This window comes from Tasmannia lanceolata, unplaced genomic scaffold (assembly GCF_043159265.1).
Source record: "Tasmannia lanceolata isolate RefF3 unplaced genomic scaffold, GAP_Taslan_0.1 ptg000015l, whole genome shotgun sequence".
In the NCBI taxonomy this organism is placed as follows: domain Eukaryota; kingdom Viridiplantae; phylum Streptophyta; class Magnoliopsida; order Canellales; family Winteraceae; genus Tasmannia; species Tasmannia lanceolata.
The window spans coordinates 52146813-52166906 of record NW_027518692.1 but is presented as its reverse complement, the minus strand read 5'-3'; the positions used below and the strand labels follow the sequence as shown (position 1 = coordinate 52166906).

At 37.0% G+C, this 20094-nt stretch overlaps 1 protein-coding gene across 2 annotated transcripts; it reads right to left on the bottom strand.

Annotated features, from left to right (window-relative positions):
* Positions 1-1519: 1519 nt before the first annotated feature.
* On the bottom strand, positions 1520-15834 carry OEP37 (chloroplast outer envelope protein 37). 2 transcript variants are annotated; one of them, XM_077396837.1, is made up of 7 exons: positions 15287-15834; positions 13752-13889; positions 10019-10108; positions 9656-9826; positions 9428-9522; positions 5803-5923; positions 1520-1835 (listed from the first exon to the last, which is right to left on the bottom strand). In XM_077396837.1, exons 1-7 carry the CDS (start codon positions 15686-15688, stop codon positions 1698-1700), a joined length of 1155 nt encoding a protein of 384 aa, XP_077252952.1. In that variant the 5' UTR covers positions 15689-15834; the 3' UTR covers positions 1520-1697. The 2 variants fall into 2 exon arrangements, with proteins under 2 accessions (XP_077252952.1, XP_077252953.1); XM_077396838.1 differs by lacking the exon at positions 13752-13889 and having other exon boundaries at positions 15287-15822.
* Positions 15835-20094: the final 4260 nt, after the last annotated feature.

The window sequence follows — 20094 nt, the reverse complement described above, 5'->3', positions numbered from 1 at the left end:
TTCGGGATTTCTTCAAAATTGTAGCTAAGACACAAGAGAAGAAGTGGACCAGCCGTCGTTTTTTACTTCTCGCCCTTCTTTCCGTCAGCAAGAGAGTAGCAGATTATCCCATATTTCCAGGTTTTAGAAATCTCATGATGCAGGAGAGATTTTTAAAACCTGAATTTCTCACTTAAAATCCAAGAAACGTTGTCAGGACAGCATACGGTAAGCGATCATGAACCCTCTTTTACACTGTTTTCAAACTGAAAACCTGGATTCTAAAATCCGCGTATCCAAACGGCCCCTCAAGGTCCAAAAGTTATTTTCGTTCAAAAGCTTCACTGCACATATACAAAAAATAATATTTGAGCATTTACATGGTGAAAACACCTTGTTCCTACAAATAATATGAGAAAATTGAGCATACAAAATGCCAATTACAGCCATTCGGCCTATCTTGCGTGCTTCTGGGTTTCATCATCAAGAAGATATTATTTAGAGAAAAATACAATTAGACCCCCTGTGATTTCTGACACATTCGACTTAACCCCTAATGTTTAAAAAGTTACAAGTAGACTCCTGTGGTTTTAGACCCCCTCATTCGACGGTTCGTCCGCAGATTGAAGGGTTAGGATGATCATATGGAGCTGAAGTTTTGGGCACACCCTATCTATGTCGGGGTCCATCAAATGAACGCTTTGGATCATCCAAGCAATGTGGGCCCACTGTGTTTTTGGTAGTGGGCCCAAACCCATACCCAAATCCAAACACTACCAAAAACACAGTGGGCCCACATTGTTTGGATGATCCAAAGCGTTCATTTGATGGGCCCTGACATAGATACGGTGTGCCCAAAAAATCAGCTCCATAGGATCATCCTAACCCTTCAATCTGTGAACGAACCGTTGAATGAGGGGGTCTACCTTATACAAATTGAAACCACAGGAGGTCTACTTGGGGTCTACTTGTAACTTTTTAAACATTAGGGGTTAAGCTGAATGTCTCAGAAACCACAGGGGTCTAAGTGTATTTTTCCCTATTATTTAATTGACACCTAGACTCATTTGGCAAAAGGGACCAAACTGTAGGAACAAGGGCGAGATTAGTGGGGAATTCTCCCAGAGAAGAATGAATTAATATTTATGGGCAGAAGAGACATGCTTAAAACCACATACTGTGAATGAAATTCTAGGAGATTAGTGCATGATTGCTATGGAAAAGGTTGTGAAGATCAAGATATCTCCAGAGCGAAGTCATCCTCCTTGATCGGTGAACTTCAACTTCAACTTTTTTTTTCGAAGTACACGATGCAAACAAGGCGCAACCGCGGGCTCTGTTATTGTGTTTAAGATAGTTTCTAAATTCTAGATCAAAGCCTTTGATTTTTCTTTTAATGATAACAATCACAATCCTTTTCCGGCATGCATTGTCAACTGATATTGATCTTTTAATCATTCAAAAAAAAAAAACAAAAAAACAAGCACAGCCTATATAATGAGGAAGAAATTTTACTTGGGTTAGAAAGAAATTTCTACACTGAGGAAGACAGAAATTTCTATTGCTTTGATGACGAAACTTTCAAAGAAGAAAGGGATTAACATTTACACTTCACAGAAAAACAATTCTGAAACAAATTTAAATACAATAATGTAATCCCACAGCAATGTACTGCTATTTTCAACTTTGATTTGAAGTTAGAACAAGACAACAGAAAATCAGCTCAAAAGATCCCACCTTTTCTTCACACGGAACATGATGACTGGGGATGAAATATCATCTTGAGGGACTTGGAGCATGAATTGAACTTTCATCTTCATCGGAGCTGTTTTAGCTTTGCCTTCCTCCTCTCCAACCTGTAAATCCAAGCAGTCATATGTGACCATTTCTTCCTTCACACTTTTTTATGGTTCCATAGGGCATGTTTGGCAACTACGAAAATTATTTCATGAAATATTCATGAACCCAACAATGAAAAGCGGAGCTGAAGGAGGAGAGTGAGACTTTGAGGGGTGGAGAGAGCATGAGCAATTCCTAAAAACAGAGAAAACAAGTACACTACTTCAAATTGGGTTTTTTCTCTGTTTTTAATGGGCTTTTGAAGCTCCCGCCCATGGCTCAGAACTGGCTCCACTAATATTCCATGGAATAGTTTTGCATGGTTGTCAAACATGCCCCAAGTGTCAGACATACAATCTGGTACTACAAAACTCACCGAGTCAAGTTGAGTCTAGTTCACTCAGGGTCAGGGAGAATAACTAGGCTTTTATGATGGTATCTGATCTTAGCAGTTGAAACTCTCAAAAAATCAGAAAAAAAAAAGAAAAAAGAAAAAAAGCGTAAGGTTCACAAGCACAAAAGACTCAAATTTTTACTCAACCGAGTTTCAATTAGACTGAGACCAAAACTCATTGAGTCACAGTCGAGTTTTGAGCTCTTAAACCTTATCAGACAAGACAAAAGCAATTTATTAATCATTGACTGGATGGTATGGTAAACAATCTAGTTTCAATTAACAATGGAAATGTCAGCTTTACTCCAGAGTATACAGTCAAAATTATGAAAATTATGCTGCACAGCATAGTTCAAAAACATCATGCATTTTAGTCGAAACTCAGCAGAAAATAATAGCCAAAAGTAATAAATCATATTCTAGAAACTTGCGAGATAGCACCCGCTAGGAAATAGTGAACTGTGGACATGGTTTCATGTGTCAAGTATCGACGCGGATAAGAGGTGTCTATCACGGACAGCTAAAAATTCAAACATGGGGACATGCCCATGCACATATATAAAAAAATTTGAATGATAATCATAATTCTTAACAAGATAAATGTGGTACCAAGAAATTTTAGGGCTAAGCAACCATAAGTTATAAAACAAACATGAGATAACCAAATAACAACATATTCATCAGTCCAAGCTAGTTCTCTTCAATCTTCAATATGCAGTGGCAAAGAGAGGCCAATGGGATACAATGAATATAATATTAGAAGAAAGGGTTGTTTAGGGTTTTAGGTTTATTAAGTAAAGAATAGATAAATGAAGAGTTGAAGTCATGGGTATGCTCCACAGTGATGAATTTGAATCCCCCTGGAGTAAACCCAATGAGCGTGGTTTACGGGTGATTGATCGCATTCATAGGGATTAGCCCCACCCTAAAAAGGGGTGGGCCCCTATGTCATAATAAAATACTTAAAACAGTATTTAATGTTTGTTTGTATCTCTTTGATGGGTCAAGCCTAGGGAACCCAGGTCCTAGGGGGCCTTCTTTGGAAGTCAGAGAGGGGTCAATTGGGCTATCTTTGGTCCTATTGGAGAGAGATTCCGGCGAAGTGGAGGTGAACGCACTTCTAAGTGGTCATCCTTCTGTGACATTCTCCGTGGTCACCCTTTTGTGATTCCAGTGTAGATAGAGACAGCTTTACTATCTTTTATCGCATTCCTCCTTGGGAGGATCTGTGTGTAGAGTTTTTCCTTCGTTCTCTTTACTTCTTTTGCTCCAACACACATGTCCGACGTAAATTCAGTCAAACACTTCTAGCAATATGTAAAACATATCTCGAAAGATGCTGACACGCATGTCAGACATAAATTCAAAGTGTCAACTAAATCATAGGTTATTAGATACCCTGCTATATTTTCTGTAACTAGGGTATTTTAATTGAAAACACAAAGAACATGTTCTCGAGTCTTCTTAACTAATGACCAACTCGATCGAGTCGACCAAACATGTCTCACTTTCAATTCAAGATGAGTTTCGTGTTTTCAAACAATGTGCAAAATTGGTGAGGGGTTCTTCGCTAATATAAAGAATCAAATAATATAAGAAATCGACTGGAGAAGCACATAAGCAGCAAATAAACAAAAAAGATTACCAACAAGAAATGATTACACCATCAGCTTGGGAGAAATATATATGCATCTACAATGAAATTTAGCAATTGAGAACGCATAGGATTTTAGCTAGTTAAGACTATAGTGGAAAGCCAAGTCAATCCCTAAGAAAGAAGCAAGGTAGGCTCATCTAGTTCCTAAAACCTAAGAGCACAACGAGATGAGGTATAAATAGGATGGGTGTTCTGGGGAAAAGTTGCACACAAAATCAAACACCATGGAGAACATACATCCGTGCCATGCTTGCATTATAGTATCATGCCCAACTTCGTCAGTTCAGCACACATGTGACACCTTTTGAATAGGATGTTTGCAATCACACTTAAAGAAGCATGTGGGCCCACACTTTTGGGGTGGTCCAGAGCATTCATTTGAAAGGACCTCGCATATATATATATATATATATATATGAGAATAGAGTTCCTAAGGTGTCACCTCATATAGCTTATATGAGGTGGTGCTTAAAAACATAAGGGGCCCACTTTGTTTGGATGATCCAAAGCATTCATATGATAGGCCCTCACATAGATAGGGTGTGCCCAAAAAATCAACTTCATAGGATCATCCTAACCCTTCCATTTGTGAGGTTGAAATGGATGGGTATAAACCTCCATAAATCTGCCCATTTTTAACCTCTATAAATGGAAGGGTTAAGATGATCCTATGGACCTGATTTTTTGTAGGCACCATATCCATCTAAGGGCCTTTCAAATGAATGGTTTTGATCACCCCAAAAATGTGGGCCCCTTATGTTTTGTGAGCGCCACCTCATATAAGCTATATGAGGTGACACCTTAGGAACTCTATTCTCTATATATATATATATATATATATATAGAGAGAGAGAGAGAGAGAGAGGGGAAAAGGATTGTACGCTCGACCGTACCTAAAGTTAGGTACGGTAGAGTGCCAAATCACATGGGTCCCACATTTTTGGTGAGCATCTAAACCATTCATTTGCAAGGCCCCATCATAGATAGGGTGCATACCAAAAATCAGCTCCATAGGATCATCCTAACCCATCCATTTGTGGAGGCCAAAATGGACAGACAGTGTTTGTCCACAAATCTGCCCATTTTGCCCTCCAGTTTTGGAGGGGTTAGGATGATTCAATGGTGCTGATTTTTGGTATGCACCCTATCTATGATGGGGCCTTGCAAATGAATAGTTTAGATGCTCACCAAAAATGGAGGACCCATGTGATTTGGCACTCTACCGTACCTAACTTTAGGTACGGTCGAGCGTACAATCCTTTTCCTCATATATATATATATATATATATATATATATATATATATATATATATATATATATAGGAAAAGGATTGTGAGCTTGAAGCTCATATAGCTTATATGAGCTTGAGGGCCCAAACACATGGGTCCCACATTTTTTGTGGTGATCCAAACCATTCATTTGCAAGGCCCCATCATAGATAGGGTGTGTACCAAAAATCAGCTCCATTGGATCATCCTAACCCCTCCAAAAGCGGAGGGCAAAAATGGGCAGATTTGTGGCAAACGGTCTGTCCATTTTGCCCTCTACTTTTGGATGGGTTAGGAGGATCCTATGGAGCTGATTTTTTGTACACACCCTATCTTTGTAAGGGCCTTTCAAATGAATGCTTTGGATCATCCTAACAATGTGGGCCCACATGTGTTTGGGCCCTCAAGCTCATATAAGCTATATGAGCTTCAAGCTCACAATCCTTTTCCTCATATATATATTTCAATTTCAATATTTGTTTTTTTATATTTTAATCAACATATCACCTTCTTCATGAAATTTTTCTAAAGGATTCATTTAGCCGACCCCAACTAGTTTGGGACAAAGGCTTTGTTGAGTTGAGTTGAGTTGAATTGAGTATATTTTAATCAACATAAACTAGTGTTAATGATGCATTGAAAATACAATGAATATAGAATTTACCCATAGTGAAGCCCATCCAAGCCGAACCTCTGAGTCATAACCAGCTTTAAATTTGAGGTCCTTGCCGATCGTGTGCTTGTACACAGTATTCCAATAATTGGAGTCTAAGTTATACCAGTAGCTGCTCATAAAATCATTCAAACTAAATTAAGATCATTAGAATTGTAAAATCGGATCAAATAGAAGTGGCTTGGTCTAAACAAATAGCCACGACTTGGGGAAAACATAGGCATAAACCACACGACGATACAATAGTTGGGACCAAATATTGAAGCATTTTTTATTCTTTAATTTTCTCTGGTGTTACTTATGGACTATGTATGGGAACTTTTAATACAATATGTCACTTAGTCAATGGAGCAATGCAAAAGCATTTTGCTACAACAACTCAAGGCTACAAGTGAGGTGACAGGTAGGCAGAACCAAAACTTATAATAAAGTTTTAATATAGTTTCTTCTTAAATAGATGATTTTTTACATCTTATTAGTATGGATAGAATTTCCATGCAATAATATATACCCATACTATAATATACTTGTATGGACATCCTTATGTCATGGGTTTTCTAGAATCCATTGTCTGACACTAACAGACTAGTCCATATCAGTCACATAGCATATAGAAGAAAAGAATGTCATCCAGGTAAATATATGATTCCATTACTAAGAGTTTCTTGTATTCATAAATTGAAATCTAATCTTCGTTTTAAATTCTAGTCGAAACGGAAAGAAATGACCGAAATGTTTCATTTCCATCCCCATCAATATATGTACCAAAACTGCAACTGTAAGGGTATATCAATATACATTACAATAATTCGATCAGAACTTGGTAAAATGTAATTTTCGGCTGCAAGTTCCCGTGAAATCTCATAAAATTACGAAAATGTATGGAAACATATGCAACTAGAATTACGAAAATGTATGAAAACATACACAACAGATAGGGGCGGCCCAATGCACCAGGCTCCCGCCATTGCGGGGTCTGGGGAGGCTAGATGTACGCAGACTTAGCCCTGCTTTGCAGAGAGGCAGTTTCCGTGACTCGACCCCGTGACCACCAGGTCACAATGGAGCATCCTTACCGTTGCACCAAGGCTTGCCCTCTGTACTTAAAATGAAAACTTCAAGAGATATTGAAAATAATTATTGCGCTTAAAAATAGGGAAAACAATAAATTCCTTATGTTAAAAATATTGGAAAATAATAAATAAAATTTTAAAAAATATGAAAAAACAGATAGGATAAGGACATTATATAAATAATACACCTCATACCATTGTAGTGTTATATACAAGATTTTATAATAATATAACTATTTTTATTTTTACTGAAATTTTTTTTTAAAAATAAAAAAATTAACTTTCATAAAAATATAACAAAATCAAGGCATGTGCAAACTTAGAAATGCCCTGTCATACATAAAATTTATGTTGTATTTTCTTACAATTCTTATAAAAATTTATTTTTAAAGAGACAGGCCTATCATACACAAAATATATGTTGTTTTTTCTTACTATTCTTATAAAATATTAAAAATTTATTTTAAAAGATAAAAATATCTTTCTTCGTTATTTAGTGTAGTCATGGTATAATATACCAATTGTGTTACATAATTATATTTAAAGGAATTGCACGTGAAATGTGGTATGTACTTCATTATGAGACATGCTCGACAACGCATGTAACTAGGTATTAGATGTTGCTAAATCATTATAGGTGGTTTTCTTATGTTATGTGATAGTTTTGACCTGTTTATGAATAAACATTTCCTAAAGTTTCATCTTAAACGTCAATCATTTGCATATGTTTCCATATGTTTCCATGATCTTAAAGGATTTTAACTGAAATTTACATCTGAAACCAAGTTGCCATATCCATTATGGTTTTAAATTTCATCTTCGGTCAACACGAAAATAGAAACATTTTGGTTTCGGTGGAAATCTGGTAAAATCATGGAAACGTATGGAAACATATGCACATGATGAAATTCTAAAATTAAACATTAGGAAATGATAGAATAAGCACAAAATACATACTTAGAAACCATCACATAAACAAGAACGCCATACATAATGGCCTATTCACATCAAACAACTAGTGACAGCGGTGCCGCACATGTTTGAAATAGTAAAGTCAATAAAGAAGTACAATGTAATAAGGTATAAGAAAGTCGAATGAACAGTCTCCCTCTAATGACCCCAACTCTATGTCAATACCACATAGAGTTACGAATTATTGGTCCCGTGCCTATCCGAAATCCCATGCATACAATATGGTTACTTTGTTGTGCAGTTGAATGTTGTTGCCTACCAAATATCATTTTCTACATTAATGAAATGAAATGCAAATCATAACAACTTTCCATTTTTTTTGTCGTTACGACCATTTCGGTTGAAATCAAGGAATTACGGTCGCATTTCAGGAACTTCGGTTGAAATTCGAGAATTTCGATCAAAATTTCAGGGAAATAATGACACGGAAGGAGATCGTGTAGATTTCGTTTTGGTGGGCATGGAAATGAAAATATTTCGGTTGTTTCAGGGAAATTTGAAACCATGATTTCCTTCACGTTCGAAGCACATGCTGAAACTAAAACCTGAAAACTTCAATCTAGTGCTTAATATCACAACAACTAAAATGACTTTCAGACAAACTAATAATGAAATAAAATGACTTTCACGTTTGGGAAGGCCTTGCCTAGGCGCATAGATACTCGGAAATTAAAAAAAAAGGAAACTAGGCGCTTGCTTAGTATTGTGTCATAGGCAAGAATTACCAAGCATTCGCCTGCGCGGAACTGGAGTAAATACGGTGAGGTGCCCTTCAAGGTCAGCATAAGGAGAGTATTTTACCACAACTAATGGGTGGTAATAGCAAGAAGTAAATAGAACCCCAAAACTCACCAAAACAATTATGGGATAAAAGAAGAAATTGGCTCTTTCCTTTTCTTACTATGCTCCTTGCATCTCTCCATGACCAGCTCAGTGATTTTTCTCTCTTTTTAGACAGTTCTTTTAGTACAAATTTTTACAATCGTTCAAGAAAAGCATGGCCCGTTTGAAAGACTCAAACAAATGGTTGAAGCCCTAGTACAGTTTGGACCAGGAATGAAGCCCCCAATTTTATAATGAGTTACCCAGACCTTTAATGAAAAACGAGGTTAAATATATACAAGATTTTTTAGGCCTTACAAAGAAGGATGGACAAAAGAATATTGTACTATTAAGCCAGAAGGATAGATGGATAGGCAAGGGAGGGCATTGATTAACTTTTGGTAAATTCCACAACGACAACCATGTTATAGATCTCTCGGTACATCGATAATGTGAAGACATCGATTATGCGAAGACAGGTTATCAAATTTTTGAACAGTTAGATGGTGTGTGGAACGGTAAAACAAGTTAGTGAAGCAAAATGATTTTTTTTCTTTTTTTTTTGAAAGGAAGCAAAATGATTTTTCAAAGAGATATTTATAGACAGATATACAAAAGTGTTTATCCCATAAGAAGAAAAATGAATAGAAAGACTAAGCATCCCTAGGCGAGCATCTAAGTCTCAAGCATCCCAAGGACTATCACATAGACCACGCCTAGTGCCTTTAATGACATTATAGGTTGCCCACCTTAACTTGTCTGAAGGACTGAACCGCCGCTTGAATGCAAAGGACAGCACATTAGATGGCAAAGAGATGCTTGGAATGAATGACAATTGCTCATCCTGCCATTTAAACCAACTCTTGAGTTATATCAGAAGAGATTATTATACAAACATAACAAAAGGGAACTATGAGAAAATGAAAATAGAAGATAAACATAATAGAGTTGATAAAAATCAGCCTGCAATAGACCACCTTGTATGAATATCTTAGGTTTAAGTCATTATGCTTGTACTGTGCAGTGCATATCCCATTCATAACTTGACCTTTCAAAATTCCACTCATCGATAAAACTCTCTTCTCTTCTTCGTCAACTTCCTCCTCCAATGAAGCTTCACCAAGGGGGAATTTGAAGGTTGCTCTAGGCTAAAACACCAACAAGGAATCAAGATTAAAATTATTCATTTATATTTCTTTATTCTGCATATGTACTTTTTTTTTACAAAAGGGAGAATAAAAAGAAGATGCAAATCAAGTACAACACAAAAACCACTAAATCGAAGAATGTTGCCACATGATATTAGTGTTAATTGCAAGCATATTTGGAATTTCACGAACCAACCCAATTGATGGAACGGCAGATGACAGTTCTAGCTTATAAGAAGGATCAACAAGACTTGCAACCACTCCCACCTCCCCTTCTTGTGCCTAAAAGGATAATAGAAAATAATCTCAGAAAGAGGCAAAATCTTAAAATGAAAAAAGGTAACAACAAAATTTGAGAGTAAAAAGGGAACAAAAATCAAGTTCTAATGCATGTCAAAACCCATTCTCAAATGACAAACTTAGAGGAATTCATTATTTGGGAAAGAAAAAACTAATACAGAGAATTACATAGAGGAATGTTGAGCACGTAAAATGGAATCCCAATAGACAAAGTGAAGCGTATCTTTGTAAAAACCAAAAAGTCAATGAGAAACCCATCATCAATTCCATGAAAAATATGAAAAATGGTTAGATGCACTTGCATCAACTTAGACTTTTGTTTAACTCCGAGTGACAATGGTTAGATGAAAAATATGATGCTCAAGCTACTACTGTGAACCATGACCAACATAACATACATCAGATTGTATAAGAGACAACATCAGTGATCAGCAGCTTGGGAGATTATCTGATGAATCTTCCCATGCTAACTCGCACTTGTTGCATGTTCCCGCATATGTGGGCATGCTTATTTATCATTAGTCAAACTACTACAGTTACCATACTACCTATAATGGATTGCACATGTACGAATGCTAGTCATCCTTCATTGTAATCGTTGAAAACTTGGACCAGCACTTGAAATTTTTGACAAGTTCTCAGATGGGACTATGGCAAGGACTATACCAACACAATTTTTTAGCAAACATTTTTGTCTCTTTTGCCTTGATTGAGCTTTTAAATGAAGCTTGAGGAAAAAATCAAAGTCGATTTTCAGATTGGACTTTGGTTTTTTGCAGTTTTTTAAATGTTATAGCAGTGGACAACCGACAACGAGCTCAAGTAATGCCATGCCAAACCCCTCCTTTTCCACACTCCACCTATCAAAACCCTAGATAATATAAATTTGGTTGAATTTCCTAAGTGTTAAGGATAAAAATATTCCACCACATAACTAGGAATTCTTTATTTCTTTTTCTTTTTCCTTTGAGGCTTACAAAGAAAAAGATTGAAGGGTCATTCCAATCTACAAGTTTGTGTTGTACAGTTAGAAAAGGGCATTTAACGTAAATTTTGCGATACGTATAGGGCTCTTTAAGAGCAAGGACATTTGAAACATTCTAAAACTCATTTAAAATAGTTTTAAAACATTAAGAACGATCTCACAACCCAAAAGAAGGTTCAATTGAATTTTTGAGATGATGTAGTGAGGTATACAGCATTGAATGAAGTCACTACAAGAAAAAAAATACATTTTTGAACAATAGGAAATGGAAATGAAACATATGCAAATAACCAAGATGGTCGTGAAATAAATAAAAAAGTAGTATATGAAAGAAACTACAAAGGAAACCAATGCCCAACCAATAAAAATATCCATCAACTATCTTTTTTGGCCAAGGAATCCACCTCCAAATTGGCCTTGTGATGAAAATGAAAAAAGTAAACATCAATGAGATCCACTAGCGTCCATGAGAAAACAGCGCCCTATTTATCCCCCCTAATGACATCATTAGAAAATTCTCTCAAGCATAGAAGCTCCATGTCAAATGTTATAAATTACATCATTGATATGCAACTTGAACTAGTGAACTTCCCTCTTTCTATTCCTCTTTTTCAACCATCATCGTCTTTGTTGGTGGTAAATCATGTGGACGACTATTTTGCTCCTTTTTCCTACATTATGGAACTTGGAAGGTTTGAATTACAATTTTTCCTCTGTTTCTATTCCTCTTCTTCAACCATCATCGTCTTTATTGGTGGTAAATCATGTGGCCGACTATTTTTTTCCTTTTTTCTACATTATGGAACTTGGAAGGTTTGAATTACTATTTTTCCTCAAATTTCCTTAAGTTGTTGAACTTGAAGAAGTAATAAAATGCATTTATCTTAAATTGTGAGATAAAATTGATTGTTCCCATATTTTTACCCAGCTCATGTTCGGGTCAAGTCAAATCAAGTTTTTAGGTTTTTAAATTGTCGCCCATAGTGTTCCATGACATTCCTATAGGAGCTCCTTTCGTCAGTGCCTCAACTTCGGAACATACAACAAGTACATTTGGATAGTAAGACCTATCTTTAGTCCATAATTGTCGAGTCTTTTACTCTTAACACGGTACATCCTCACACTAAGTAATTCTTCTCCAATCCTTTGCACAACCAATTATGTAAAGTAGCTTGTATGCAACTTAAAGCAATTGGCTTCTGCAAGTCCAATGTCACCAACTTTATTTTCGGTTTGTCAAATCCATGTCTAGATTAGAGGCATTAGAGAACCAGTATATATATATATATGGATCTCACTATGCTTGCTTTTGAAATTTTCATTGAAGTGTAGGGTAATTAACCATAAATTATTAACGTATAATGATGGTGATCGTAGACCATTGGGTAATCAGACCAATCAGCACTTTCTAGTAGTTGGTGCGAGGTTCAGTTGATTTTCCATTCCACTGGTTCAGATCTAACACTCTATGTATCATTTTTCAAACTGAAATCATTTCAATCATCCAACATCTGACTTCTACACCTGGAAGCTACTCATCAAAAATAATAACAGACCCTAAGATCACTATAGGGCTTAAATTGAACCAATGAAACCCTTGCATGAATTATGAGGAAACACATTCCAGCAATGGGGTCCTTGACCTCAAAATCCTACAATATGACCACTTTCATATTATCGATCATGTTGTGCATGGAACATTTAATTATACACTATATGAGGATGCTCTCTGTTCCTCCCTCCTACAAGTTTCTCCCATCCACAATTTTAAAAAAAGAGGTCTCAACAAATGTGATTATTCTATGTTATTAGGTAAGATGAACGGCACATCACTAAAATTATCTAGTCTAGAGGAAAAAATAAAAAACAATAATCTAGAAGCAGCATACGAGTTATTCAATTCAACAGTAAAACAACGTCACACAACTCTGCTAGAATATATAAATGTATAGGGTCAAGATGCAATAGTAATGGGGCATACACAGCGAGGATGTTTATTCCAGACACTTGGCCCATTGTTGTGCGTGCATGACCCACATATAGATGGACCTCAACATGAATGTCTCGCGATCTAAATACAGAGATAGGTGAGATCCTGACTATCTGATCAATAGCTAACGATTGTCAACCAGTTGATATTTAATTCAATGTTTGGAAATTTGTAAGAAGCCTAGGTAAAACGATTTGAATCGGGGTAAGATAATGATTGACATGGCCAGTTTATCATTAACTCCAGTAAGCCAAAGGAGTGTTTTGCTTGACCCAATTGGGTCAAAATTGAGTCAACTCCGGCGAGCCAATGATCACTCCGAGAGGCTTCAGTAAACGATTCAACACCCTTGGTCGGATATTTGACGTCATGCCTCACTAATCGGTGAATGTTTTAGGTAATGGATCACCCATCGAGAGGTGCAGGTCCAACATGTAAATAGCTAGACATATCAACAAAAGTCTGATTAATTATCACTGGAAGTCAATCAATGCCTAAAAATTAAATTAAGTTTCACTGAAAAGAACAATATAATTACAGGCATGTTCATCCAACACAACAATAGAAGATAATTTCAAGATAAAGATTACAATTGAATAAAATTGAAAACTAGGTAAGCGGAAAAAATTGAATAAAACAAGAACACGCACCTTTTTGTGGTGATACTTGACTACGAATACACTACCGAAGTTAATACTGGAGATAATAGACTTGTTATCATTGGAAGAACATGACATAGAAAAACACTTCGTTGAACATCCTATATCAAAATAATTTGATTCTCCAGTCTGACCAAAACACGAGGTGTCTTAGAAGAACAACCACATATGTTGACTTTACTCATCAGTACTAATCCCAAACATTTGGTATATTAGAAAAAAAAAATACAGGGAGCTGAACTATGATTGTTGTAATAAGCGATTTCCTCAAAATAAAAGCAAAATATAAACATGGGAATGATCTCAGCACAGGAGAAGAAAATACAAGGATGTGTGAATACTAAGAGGAAAAGATTTGCATGTTTCTATAAATAAGATAGGATATGCACTGTGTAACCTTCAAGTAAATAGGTGAGATGCACAATAACGTTAATTCTGTCATCAACCGGAGTGTGTAGCTGCTAATGTCTATGCCTAGAGTTGGTGGGAGTCTACTTCTCATTTAAGACATAAGACTCAATAAAGTGGACAAATGTAAATGATTTCACATAAATCTTAACAGAAGAAGACAAGAAATAAAACATCTCCAAAGAAAATTTGAAGTCTCGCCATTCAAAAAAAAAGGAAGAAAAATTGAAGTCTCAATGATAAGGTCATGTTGGCTAAACAAATTAAACAAGCAGCTCAAAGAAGTATGAAAAATAATTAGCCATTCCAAGATTGATCATTACGTTAGGTGCAAGAGATCTATATAATGAAGATATCCCAGCTATTAAACACCATTGGAAAGCTCTGTAAGAAATAGTAGATTTCAATCACACCCATAGTTGTCAAACTCTTACGAGTCAATTCCCGAGTCGAGGCAACTCACATGGGTGACTTGCCTCTGTTGAAGACTCATCCAAGTCGTCTGGTGACTCGAACGAGTCGTTGGGAGCCGACTCGATAAAATAAGACTCTTACAAGTCGAGTCGTTGGGCCTGTACTTTCTTGCTTTGATGGTTGAAAACATGGAAGGAACTTAGAACTTAATTATTTTTGTGCATGCAAGTTACAAGCATATAGTTATTTATATTTTCCGCTTAGTGCTTTATCTATGTGCTGTTGGGTTATATTTTAAACATGCTTCATCTTTTGATATATAATTATTATTTTTTTCAACTAAATCTGTGTTCTTGTCAAAAACCCTTACGAGTTACGAGTCATAAAATTAAGAAATAGAGTCACGGGTTGACAGCTATGATCACGCCCACTTAGCCAGAGCTAAATATCATTAAATCAGAAAATGATAAGAAATATTTTTGTAAAGAAAATAATCTGGTAAAAGAAGCCCACAAATTCATAGTATTTGCCCAACCAATAAATTCAGAATTAAACAGACAAAGAAAGCTGATGCATTTCCCACTCGAAATCCACGGGTATAAACAGACAGAAAAATATATAAGATATGGGCTACTGTATGAATTATCCTCTCCACAACCAGAAAACAAAAAGATCAAGAAAATAACAAAACAAATGATTTGAACCTTGACGTCTTGAGCTGCTCTGAACTGCAATTTGCTCCCGATATCGAAAGATCCCTTGACGATGGCATTCTGGCCTTCGAGATCGTAGAGGACAGAGAGGTATTTAGAGATAAACCCTAGCTGGGGATTTGAAATGTCGCCAGATTGGTTGTTTTGGAAGGAGAGTTTGAATTTGGCGAGGCGATCGAAAAACTTACAGGAGATTCTATGGGATAAGATGGAGCTTTCGCTGTCAAATTCGGATGTGAGTCTAATTGCAGGGAGTGGGAGAGAGAAATTAGGGTTAGGGCTTGAATGAGGAAGAGATGGTACCGTTGATTGATCCACAGAATTAGGGTTAGGGTTTGGGTTTGGGTTTGGGTTTGGGTCTGGGTTTGAGTCTGGGGGTAAGGATTCTACCATGGCTGGCGAGAGAGAGAGAGAGAGAGAGGGATTTCCTTTTCTTTTCTTTTTTTGATGGGTAAGCTGGGGATGAAGAAAAGGAAAATGATGCAGCTTTGGATCTTTTTGAAAGATACCGTCCAAAATAATTTTGGAAGGTCATTTGTATTTTTTAATTGAATTGAACGGTCATGTGTAAGTTCAAAATGATTTGGCGGGTCATACTACGCCTTGTACATACGCCATGGGTGTATGATTGTAAGGTTTCTATCTAATTATTATTATTATTATCTATCTATCTATACAAGTAAAGTTGAATGTGGGAAGCTGAGGCTGCGCCACGTGTCACCCCCACTGCATTCTAAAATTTAATAACGCATTAAGGGAGCGTTTGGATTGCGGGAATAGAAAGAAAGAATCGGAGTCCGATTCTCATGTGGCCAAATCAGATGTTTGGTTCGGTAGTGCTTGTAGAAAAGGAAAGGGGAGACGGAAATATCGTGGGAATACACATGGGTTATTGTTTCCCTACTAAATAGGTGGTATTCTAATTCCAGAATCAAATAAACCATGCGCTTTCCCACGCGCAAGTTATGTTTCCAAAAAAAACTCGACTTTCCTTTTTTTATTTTGCCCGAGACCTAAAAAATCCCTCTTACTCTGGTAGCACAAAACCATCTGAATGTCATTCTCTCTGCATCTCATGGTATAAGGCTCTCACTCTGAATTTTTTTTCATGGTAAATTAGTTGTTGCAAGTGATGAGATAGCTCAGTTAGGGTAGGGGTTGTAATCTCTCTCTCTCTCTCTCTCTCTCTCTCTCTCTCTCTCTCTCTCTCTCTCTCTCTCTCTCTCTCTCTCTCTCTCTCTCTCTCTCTCTCTCTCTCTCTCTCTCTCTCTCTCTCTCTCTCTCTCTCTCTCTCTCTCTCTCTCTCTCTCTCTCTCTCTCTCTCTCTCTCTCTGTGTGTGTGGGGTGCTATTTAGGCCATGTTTGGCCTACATAGTCTTTGCAAGTGGTGAGAGAGGGGAGGTGTTAGGGGGCTGAGATTTGATATTTCCACCTCTAGCAACCAAATTTTTTTTTCCATTCCAACATTCATCTAGACGGTATCAAACGTTTGAATCGGAATCACAGCTAATTCCCTTGTTGAATTCCAACAGTTACCAAAACATTAGAATCGGAATTGCTATTCCATTTACAGAGGGAATTGGAATGAGATTGGAATGTGATATCGATACCCATTCCTGATTCCGACAATCCAAACGCACCCAAGGGGGATTGGCACACCATTTCACACGTATTCCTCTATCACACGTAACCTTAGTAACGAAATTTAAAAACGTTTTAAGGGGATGTGGCACCCGGAATTTAAAACGCCTAAAATCAAGGAATGGAAAAATCGCCAAAAATGAAGGATTGATTAAAATAATATATCTCCACAGATTAAATCTCCTAAAATAGTAAAATACGTTTCTTATTTTGGATTGAAAAAAAGGCTAAAATCAAGGAATGAAAATATCGCTTAAAATTAAGGGTCTATACACAGAACTGGCATGTATATTTTTCTCTCTCTTAAAAGAGACGATACATAGAAGTTGTGTGTACAGATTAGATACACGATATATTTATGGACAGCAATGTCTATTGGACTTCTATGAATATGTAATGGAGAGTGTGTATATTTTTTATGTTTCGCTCCCGTGTTATTGAAGAAAACCTGGGATTTCTGATTTTTTTCCTATTTCCGACCGTGCTCTGGACTGTGTGAAGCAGTAAATAGAAGAAAAGCTTACCCCTCTCACCTATCTCTTTTTCCGAGTGAAGCAATATAGAGAGAAGCCAAGTATCTGCCCCTTTTCGTTTCGTTTCATTTGGTACGAATACCATTTTCATCGTTCATTTTTATTGCCCTACATCTTCCTGCATATGGAGATTTATTCCTTTTTACTCCATTTTACTGAGTAGTTGTTTTATTATTATCAAGTTCTTTATCAATATATTTACTTGCCCAAGATTTATGACCTTTGATCTGTTATTTTGAATTGTCTTACACTCCCATGGGCATAAGCAGTTTGGAGTCCTTTATTATTATCAAGTTCTTTACCTTACCTCTCTTTTCAGATCAATTTTCTATTTTTTGAAAATATGTTGACTGGTTGAACTTCTCTATTGATGTTATTTGTTTCACTTCTTTTCTTCCTCAGTGTGGTTCATCTGCTTCATAGACATTATCCCTACAGATTCAGGGCCCTACACGCTAATTGGTACTGGGTTTTTTCTTCCCAATTTTTTTTGTTTATTTTGTTGTAAAAAATTCTCACATTCAGGTTCGTCTCTCCTATTCATTTTTGGTAAAGTGACTTCAAGTTTCAAGCCCAAGAGAAAGCTTAGCCTTAGGATCACATGGTAATGTGCCAGTTTCAAGTACAAGGTTAAGGTTCTATATACCTTGGTTAAATCCAAAATGATATGTAGGGCATGGACCAACTACTAATTTTAGGGTGATTGTCCCTGGTCCTATTCTCATTTTATAAATTTAGACCTTTGGTGAAGTATCATGAAGAAATGCTCTTCGAGATGTCTTCAAGCCGTTTAGTTTTGTAATTCTCAATATTTCGAATGAGATCTCCGTTGGACATGGGACCTTGGCCTATCTTGTTGCCTTGTGTTGGCCCATCAGATCAATGTTCCGCCCATGAATAGTGATGGCCATTTTTGTTCATCAAGATGGAATCTATACTTGCTACTCAGCTCAAAATAACTACTAGTTAAAAACATATATTTGAAGACTAACATCGGTTTCATTAAGAAAAACGGTCAGACTAATTGCATTTGTTAGGGAAAATGATCGTGTATGACGTGGACCCGTGCCTCGCCTCTTGTAAGGTGATCGGGTATTCGGGTTCATAAATATTCTTGGCCCTTGTAAAGCCGCTCCTAACCCTACTCTCATCAGATTAGTTTAGACCTTTTGATAAAAATTGGGAAAGAATGGCTGGCAACGGGGCGGGTCGGGGCCGGATGTTGGGGTCCCCTACCACTTCCCCTTTGCGGGGAATTTCCCCCCTCCCCTTCCCCTCCCATCTGCGGGGATGGTGGGGAATCCCCCTCCCCGCGGGGAATATCTAATCCCCTTCCCCTCCCCGCATCCTTCGGGGACAAAATCCCCGCCCCGCCCCGCCCCACTCCAACATCACCCCCTCTTTAGTCATTGATACACTGATGATGGGTGTCCCTAATCAACTTGATGCAATTTCAATATATAAAAATATTATAAACTAACATACTTGTAGACGAAGGAGATATATTTCTTACTCTTCAGAAGATAGCAAAATCCCTTGAAGTACTGACTTGACTCTTGAGTGCCCTCGCAGCAGTTGCACCAATAGGCGTTATAAACCCAAATAGATGCCAGAGCAATGTTTAGAGGCTTGGGAATCACTAAAATGCAAAAAGTGAACTGTGTCCCTACCTGAGCAATGTTTCTTTCGTGGGAAGGAATTAAGGAAACCCTAAGTCCCTAACCAAAATAAAAATGCAATTTATTATTTTATTTTCGGCCACCGATGTTGGCACTACGATTTTTTGATAATGGCATACACTCAGCTTGTCTTTATTATTTCAACATCTGTCAAAATGTTATTATAGTTCCCAAAATGCTCTCAGAAGCTAATTAAAAGGAAAAGACAAGCTAAGTTTATGTTTGGGGGAATCTAGTAGCCGATCCACAGAGTTTCTAGTAGTTTTCCTAAAAAAAAAAAAAACACTTAAAAATATACAAAAAAATTGCATTGATTAACAGGGAGAGCGGGGCGGGGCGGGGCGGGGCGGGGACAACTACATCCCCTTCCCCTCCCCGCACCGGGGAATTTTTAAATTCCCCTTCCCCTTCCCCTATCAAATCGGGGAATCCCCGCCCCAAGCGGGGCGGATCCCCTCTTTTTCGGGTGAAATTGCCAGCTCTAGGAAAGATATCTCCATTCAGAGTTGGATCTAGACCCACATGTTCCCCATGAGTTCCCTACGATGTCCCATCAGATTAAAGGTTCAGATCTCCCACAAAATGTGCCACCGAGTCGTTTCCGTCTATCAAGACAAGGTTGTTGTTTGGCTCTCCACTAGTTATTCCAAAACTATTTAGGTAACAAAGATGAAATAGAAAGCTTTTTCCTAGAAAGGTATTCATCTTGTTTAGATGCATGCTATTTGGAAAAGATATATGAAAACATCGACTAATATCAATGGACCCCACATGTATAATAATGAGTTATATATAATTTTTTTAATATAAAAGCATATACTCGTGTAAACATATTATTTTCAAAATTAATTATAAAAATCCAACAATTACTCTAATATAAAAGATCTTCGTTGCAAAAAAAATCTTCGACCTCTCACTTAAATAAAAAAAAGTGTTTAATTAACAA

Bases quoted from the DNA above. Each gene is read 5' to 3' on its own strand.
- OEP37 (XM_077396837.1), bottom strand. From the start codon at position 15,688: ATGGTAGAATCCTTACCCCCAGACTCAAACCCAGACCCAAACCCAAAC. The intron at 13,890-15,286 runs GTTCAAATCATT...TGTTTTGGTCAG, and splicing joins GAGCAGCTCAAGACGTCAAG to ACTGGAGAATCAAATTATTT. The intron at 10,109-13,751 runs GTGCGTGTTCTT...TTATCCTTTTAG, and splicing joins TCAAGTATCACCACAAAAAG to GCACAAGAAGGGGAGGTGGG.